Source organism: Myotis davidii, unplaced genomic scaffold (genome assembly GCF_000327345.1).
Source record: "Myotis davidii unplaced genomic scaffold, ASM32734v1 scaffold1711, whole genome shotgun sequence".
NCBI classification, from domain to species: Eukaryota; Metazoa; Chordata; class Mammalia; order Chiroptera; family Vespertilionidae; genus Myotis; species Myotis davidii.
The window spans coordinates 268,650-276,855 of record NW_006282377.1 but is presented as its reverse complement, the minus strand read 5'-3'; the positions used below and the strand labels follow the sequence as shown (position 1 = coordinate 276,855).

Sequence of the window (8,206 nt, the reverse complement as noted above, 5' to 3'; positions counted from 1 at the left end):
CCTAAAAAATTAAAAATGGAACTCCCATTTGACCTAATAATCCCACTTCTAGGAATATATCCCAAGAAATCAGAAACACCAATCAGAAAGGATATATGCATCCCTATGTTCATAGTAGCACAATTTACAATAGCTAAGATTTGGAATCAGCCTAAGTGCCCATCAGCAGATGAATGGATTAAAAAACTTTGGCACATCTACACAATGGAATACTATGCTGCTGTAAAAAGGAGGGAACTCCTACCATTTGCAACAGCATGGATGGAGCTGGAGAGCATTATGCTAAGTGAAATAAGTCAGTCAGAGAAATATAAATATCCCATGCTCTCACTCATTTGTGGATAGTAATGAACAACATAAACCAATGAACAAAAAACAGATGTAGAGACAGAGAAGCATCGATTAGATGCTCAAACCTCAGAGGGAAGGTGGAGGAGGGTGTGGGTGAGGGGGAGAGATCAACCAAAGGACTTGTATGCATGCATATATGCGATGGATGTGGACAACAGCGGGTGAGGGTGAGGGCAGGATTGGGGAGAGGTGAGAGGACATTGGGGGAATAAGGACACATTTGTAATATCTTAATCAATAATGGGGAAAAAAAAGAAATCTGAATCACCAATCTACAAGAATATATGTACCCCTATATTCATAGCAGCACAATTTACAATAGCTAGGATCTGGAAACATCCCATGTTGAATGGATTAAAAAAACTGTGGTGCATTTACACAGTGGAATACTATGCAGCTATGCAAAAAAAAACAAAACACAAAAACAAACAAAGAAAAAAAGAAAACAACCACAAACAACTCTTACCATTTGCAACAGCATGAATGCTAAGTGAAATAAGCCAGTCAGAGAAAAGTAAGTATCACATGATCTCACTCATAAGTGGAATCTAATGAACAACATAAAGTGACTTGTCCAGAGACACAGAAGCATTGCACAGACTGTCAAACTTCAGAGGGAATGCAGAAGAGGGTGGATGGGTGGGAAGAGATCAACCAATAACCTTGTTGCAAATATGCATAACTCATGGACACAGAAAATAAGGTGGTGAAGATCTGGGGGATGCGGACTGGGAGAGGTCAACAAGGGGGAAAGGAGATATATGTAATACTCTCAACAATAAAGATTTTTTAAAAAGAAAAGAATTCAATGAGTAAAGAATACTCTTTTCTACAATGGTGCTAGAATAATTAAATGCTCACGTGCAAAAGAATGAAGTTGGGACCCTTACCTCACAACATTACATTCACAAAAATTAATTCAAAATGAAACAAAATCTAAATGTAAGAGCTAAAAGTATAAAACCTAGAAGAAAACAAAACAGAATTGTGAATGACTAAGGTATAGGGTCACTTTTGGGGTGATAAAATGTTCTGAAAGTATATTGTGATTATGACTGCACTACTCTGTGAGTATACTAAAACTTCTGAATTACATATTTTTAAAAGATTGAGTTTTACAGTATTTGATGTATATCTCAATAAAGCTGGTTTTTAAAACAAAACTATTTTATGAGTTGTCTTTTGTAGAAAATGGTTTCTTCTTATTAATCCTTTATTATGTTTTCCTGGGATTCCTTACCTGCAGCTGAATCAGCTTTGAAGAAACTCTTAGGCTTACTTATTCTACTGAGAGGCAGAAAAAGAGTAAGTGTGAAAGTAATATATGCATAAATAATACCAAATCTGTTTTGAATTTATTCAACTAACTTGTTGAAAAAATTCCAATGAATTGGAATTACTCTGGCTAAAAATACTCAATTTATATATAGACTCAAAAGTTAGCTTTCCCCTCATTCTAGGTCCTTCTCTTTATTCTGCCTCCCCCTGCTTGAGACTTCAAACTGCACAACACTCTTCAAAGCTGTAGACTATTAGGTGTCATTGTCTTTATTCTGCTCACCCTACACTGCAGAGAAGTTATTCTCCATCACTGTTCAGCAAAATCATATATGCTCACTGTTTAATCATCACTTGTACTTTTTCATTTCATTTTTCCAGCTTCCTTGCATTATTATAGTGTCACTGGATTTTAAGAGCTTGTTTATAACTAAAGATGTTAACCATTTCTCATGCATTGTAAATGATATACCATGTTTTTTTGTTACTATTTTACTCTGCTGATTTACTTTTTGGTTGTATCAAACTTGTGCATTAAATATAATCATATTCTGTTTTTAAAAAAATTAAAAAATAATAATAATACGAAATCTGTATTTGGTATTATTTATGCATATATAAATGGGGCTCTTCAAAATATTTCAGGTCTTCATAAATGCCTCCAACACAAGGGGTCCACAGTCTACCTAACTTCCTTATTAGTCCCTCTCCCCTCTCCTCTCTTCCTTCTCCTCTCCTCTCCTATCCTCCCTCTCCTCTCTCTCCTCTCCCTTTTTCTCTTTCCTTCTCCTTCTCTTTCTCCCTCTCCTCCCTGTCTCTCTCCACCCTCTTCTTTTCTTCCCCACTCCTTCTTCTTCCTATCTCTTTCTCAATCTCCCACACCCTTTAGAGCACTAGATCAGGAGCAAGTGCTGGAAGCACTGTCTTACATGGTACATTGTACTTCTGGAGACAGTAGACGAGTTCCATGGGTCGCACTGCTTTCTGTCGACTGTCCTGCATCTTCTCCAGCAGTAAGAGCAACTGGAAGGGGACATTTCTCCTCTGCTCTTCCACTCTCCTTGGTACTGTTACCCTGCCAAATTAGAACAGCCATGAACCTCTTATTACAACAGTTCTCAATGTTAGGTGCATACTAGAATCACTTGAAGAAACCTCTAGAAATCTCCAAGTCCAGGCCACTCTGTAGAATAACTAAATCAGAATTTCTGGAGGTGGGACTCAGTTATCAAATTTTTCAGTTTCCCATATAATTTAAATGTACAGACAAGATTCAAAAACACCATGATTTTTAACCTCCTGAGAGGGTATCAGCACAACAACTGCTGCCCCACCACCTCTCTCTCCACTCTGCCTGACAATCACACTAAAATAAAAGGCAGACACAGTAGGTCTTGTCTGGGTCTACAGTAAAGAGGGCATGCAGCACAATATCCATCCTGAAGCACCCCAAAGTGAAAAAGCAAATACTCATCTAGATCCTGGGAAGAAAGAGCAATGTGAAGGTATGTCAGTGCATTTTAAAAATGATTTACTTAATTATAGGTATCTCAAAATTGTCCATGCCAATGGAAGGGGGGAAAAAACAGAAAACACGGGGTAGAAAAGAATGTGTAATAATACATATGCGTGTTTGCTTTGTTTGAAAAAATCAAGAGAGAGACTTTTGCGTGTGCCTACTGATTTATTCTTCCTTTGACACTGGTCTACTCTCAATTTCTTTTTAATCAAATCAGCGGCTGTCAATCATGACTGCATGTTTAAATCACCCGAAGCATCTTTTAAAAAGTACCAGTGGCCCAGCCGGCATGGTTTAGTGGTTGAGTGTTGACCTATGAACCAAGAGTTTGTGGTTTAATTCCCAGTCAGGGCACATGCCCAGGTTGTGGGCTCAATCCCCAGTAGGCGGGCATGCCGGAGGCAGCTGATCAATGATTCTCTCTCATCATTAATGTTTCTATCTCCCTCTCCCTTCCTCTCTGAAGTCAATAAAAATATATTTTTTAAAAAGTACCAGTGACTGTGTCCCACCATAGGCCAAATGAAACCAAATGTCTGGGGGTAGTACCAGGCATTTATATTTTAAACTTCTCAAATGATTGGAATGTGTAGTCCAAAATGTGCAGAACAAGACTCTTCTCCAGTAACATTTGAAAGAATATTTTTAAAAGTCCAAGTCACTGTGGGCTTCCAGTCAAGATGGTGGCATAGGTAAATGCTATGCTCATCTCCTCCTGTGACCACATCAAAATTACAACTAAACTACAGAACAGCCATCACTGGTAACTGCCTCAAGTCTAGCTGAACAGAATCCTGTAACTAATGATATACCGAAAAAGTCATATCGAGATTGTTAGGAGGAGCAGAGTCACAGAATAGGCTGTTCCCAATTACACATGTGGTGGTTAAAATTCAGGAGAGTTATCTTGGCTGCACATGTCCCCTGAAGAGCAAAGGGTCCCAGTCCCACACAGGGTCACTAAGCCCAGGGTCCAGTGCTAGGAAAAGGAGTCTTCATAACCTCTAAGTGTGAAAACTAATGGAGGTTGTGGCTGACTGAGACAGAGAGCTGCTGGAGTCCCAGGAGTTCACAAATTTATCTCCTGATGGACTCACTGGCTCTGAGCTCTATTGCTGGGGCAGCAGCTCAAACAGCACCAGGGACATACAGAGAAGAACAGAATTATCTGGCTTTGGGGTGAGGGATGAAGGGGCAGCTTTTCCCAGCAAGAAGTGCTGGCAGAAGCCATTGTGTGTTTGCTGATTCCTCCCCTTGCAGGTGCAGGTAAGCACCAGATCTGAGTCTCCATCAACCTACGTAACACTTTTTGCCCTGCTCTGGTGATTCCCTGAGACCCTAACACACTGAACTTGGATCCCCATCCAAGCCTATTCCAGTGGCTTTTTAAAATAAATAGCTATCTAGGCTCATGCTGAGGACTTCCATAAAGAGTCTCAAAGGTTCATAAACCCCAAACAAGCAGCATGTGGCCTTTGGCATGGACCATCCTCTTGCTAAGCACCCCCAATCCAGCATTAGCAGAAGCAAGCCTCAGTTCATAACTTAGCCTCTCCCAGAAACCTCCAAGTCCAGCACAAGCATCAACCACCTGCAGATCACATTGTAGCTTATACTAGGTGGCCACAGGCAGGGCCCAGGGAGCGGCTGACCTTTGCCTAACCTCCCAAGAGGCCCCAGAACCAATATACCTTGTGACCAGATTCACTCCACACCAGAGCATTACCCACCACCTCTTACAAATGACACGCCTAAAAGGGTGAATCCAGCAGATACCAAAGCCCAGCTAAAGTAAATCCTGCTTCATCGGATCAGATTCTGCACAACAACTTGTCCACAGTAGTCATGGCCAGCCCTCACAACCAATCAGCATAAGGGTCAATCCCTCCCACTGTAGTGCCAATAGCAATCAAGGCTCAACAACAGGAAGGAATAACCCAAACCAACCACATACCTGTAGCACCAATTCAGGTGATGAGGGAGACTGTACTACTGGCCCACAAAAAATACCCATTACGTAAGTTCATTTTGCCAAGACCAGGAGACAGAAGTTGTACCTAATGCATAGAAACATACACAGAGAGGCAGCTGTTGGGGTCACTGAAGGAAGAATGCATGAGGCCAATGTGGTAAGAGATTATAAATTTATTAAGTCATCTGACTACCAGATGGGCTGAGCCTTAAAATGGTGCCAGCACCCAAAAACAGGGAGTCAGAGGTTTTTAAAGGACTCTAGGTGGGCTTTTCTGAGCAGAGTATTCTCTGTGTAGGACCAGATTCTGGGAAACTCCAAAGAGGAGAGATAACGGTCTTAGCCAGTGGAATGTGGTCCAAGAAAGTGTCCATTGTGACGTGGCCTAAAAGTCAGTTCCAGGGGAGGGGGTATAAACTCAATCATTTGATCATACCTAACATTCCAGCCTTTTTGTTTATGGAATAGTGATGAAGGTCATATCTTCTATATCTACTTCCTTCGGAGGTGGGACGTCGAGATCACAGGGGAATGAGCTTTGATAGTAGTGGGCTAAACAAGGGATCTCAGCAGCATTATTTCCCCCAAGAAACTGGTTGGTGAAGGCTCAAAAATGGTCCTGTTGAGTGACTTGGGAGTAAAAGCTGGTCCTGAGGTTGCCACAGCATTACTTGTCTGGTTTTGCTGTTTTTCTGGGCCTTGGGCTGAAATGCAACTGAGGCCTAGATGTTATCTTTAGGGAGGAAAAGATCAGGAGTCTACATTGCCTGACTAGTGATATTAAAGGGGAGGATAGGTTACCCTGGGGGAGGGGTTCTTGTTTTCCTAATTTTGCTAGGCATCTAGAGCTTTCTTGTAGGTCCTGAGACAGGATTTCAAAATAGGATAAAGCAGTGGTTAGGCCCTCTATGCCAGTTCCAAAATTTTCTGTGATGCCAAAGGTTATTAGGAGAGGGATTATCTGAACTGCCCTCTTGTGTTGGATATGGTGGGTTATTGAGACAGGTAAAGACTGATTATTGGGGGTTACATCTACATAGGGTTAGAGATAGATGAGAGTACAGGTTCCTGTCCAGTTGGTGGGGAGACAGATGTATGTGTTCTCCCCACAAAAGAAAAAGAATCCCTGATCATGGAGACAAGCTCAAAAGTATAGAGAGAAGAGGTGGACTAAAGGGTATGAGGTTCTTTTTCCCAGTCCCGCACTCCAAGCTGAAAGGGTAGTCACCATGGCACTACCAATAAGGAGTGACAGATGAGTGGTTGAGATTTTATTGCAGTGAACGTGGAAGGGAACAATAGAATGGGCTGTTATCCAAGGGAAAAGAGAAAGGGAAGGAAAGAAGCAGTTGGAGCCTCGGGCCTGAATGGGTGGATAAGAAGTAAAGCTGACTGGATGTAGGAAATAACCATTGGCTTCTGGGAAGACCTGGTAGTCAACCCATTGGGACCAGTGACCATTTGGTACTTCTACATTAACTGTGGTGTTGCAAGCTGATGATGGGAGATGGCTTATTATTATATTGCCTTGTGACCTTATAAAGCATAAAGGGGTTTGGGAAATTAGTGGGTTGTGTAGAGTAATAGGACCTGTGACTAGGATGGAGGAATAAGCTACCTTAGCAAAAGATTGAATATAAATACAGAAAGGAAGGGAGGCTTGATTTGTTGGGCTATAGGATGTCAGAACGGTGTCTGCCTTTTTGAGAAATGTAGTTCCCTTTTCCTTTTTATAAGCTAGAGTGATTTTTACCTGATGCCATCTTGTGATTGGTATAGGGATGGTGGTATATGCTGAAGAGCAGTGGGAAAGGCAGATCCAGCAATCCCTGGCAAAGGTTGGATTGGTCTGGTTTAGAAGGAAATGGGTAAGGTTAAGTATTTGAATGAGTGGAGGCGGGAAAATTCCTAATGGGTGTATGAGAGAAGGGCTAGAATAGGATGAGAAGGAGAGCTAACCCCCACTTCCAGGATCAGGGATTGTCCCAAGGTGGGGAAGGATATGTTTGGGGTCTAGAAAGAAGTAAGTCTCTTCCCATGGGTAATCAGAGTCCCCTTATAGAAGGGAGTCCCATAGGAAGGTGAGAATCCTGATGCAAGGGAGATGGGATAGTAGCAAGGACCTGGAGTATTTGTATTGGGAGAGAAGGTGGACTTTCAGAGAAGTCAGGATTGGTAGGGTTAATATATAGGGAGCATGTGCAGGGGTGCTCGCTCACTCATTCATCCTCTTCTTCTGGGATGCAGAGAAGGTGGAGTCTGGTTGGCCCAATCAGGTGGCTGTAATACTAGGGGAACTCCAGCTCATGTGATGGAGGTGTTCCTGAGATGGGTTTTAATCTGGAAAAGTGGAACCATGGATATGCCCCAATAGTTTAGCTGCTTTGGGGATAATTATAAGGGCCTTGCCATTAAACCTATAAATTATTTGATTAATAGATTTCCTTTAGAAGTACCCAGTCTCCTGGATGTGAGGAGTGGGGCAGGGGGGTGTCTCCCACAAAAGGTTGAGGGAGGACCTGATGAGCATGTTCTCTCAGTAATTGTGGATGAGATTTAAAATGGGGACATAGTCTCCTAGAGGGGCCTCTGTGGGAGGGAGGTTTCCTAATAATAAGGGTCTTTTATACATAAATTCAAATGAACTAAGAAAGAAGTGTGCACGGGAGGGTTGCCCTGATGTGCATAAGGGCTAAAGGTAGGAGGTACTTTAGTTTAAGGTACTTTAGTTTCAAGAGTTAATTTATTAGGTTAGATTTAATTAAGGAATTTTCCTTTTCTACCTTGTCTGAAGGTTGGGAATGGTAGGAGGGGGTATAAGTTCCACTGGATGTTCAGAGTGGAGGAGACCTGTTGAGTTATTTGAGATAGGAAAGCAGGTCCAATATATGATTGAAATGAGGTGGGTCAGACATAGTGGGGAATGGCTTCTACCAAGCCTGAGAAGTTATCTATTAGGGTTAAGAGGTATTTGGCTCTTTTTATAGAGGGCATGTGAGTGAAGTCAATTTGCCAGTCTTGTCCAGGGATTTGGCCTCTTGCCTATGAGTGGAGAAAGAAGGAGGTCTAACCTGTCCTTGGAGAAG

At 42.0% G+C, this 8,206-nt stretch overlaps 1 protein-coding gene across 1 annotated transcript in view; it reads right to left on the bottom strand.

The window, feature by feature from the left end:
* The window catches only part of USP18 (ubiquitin specific peptidase 18), an 84,654-nt gene that overhangs the window by 60,833 nt on the left and 15,615 nt on the right, over positions 1 to 8,206 (bottom strand). Inside the window, 1 exon segment of the mRNA XM_006752823.1 lies at positions 2,559 to 2,704. Within this exon segment, the coding sequence (XP_006752886.1) occupies positions 2,559 to 2,704 (146 nt within the window).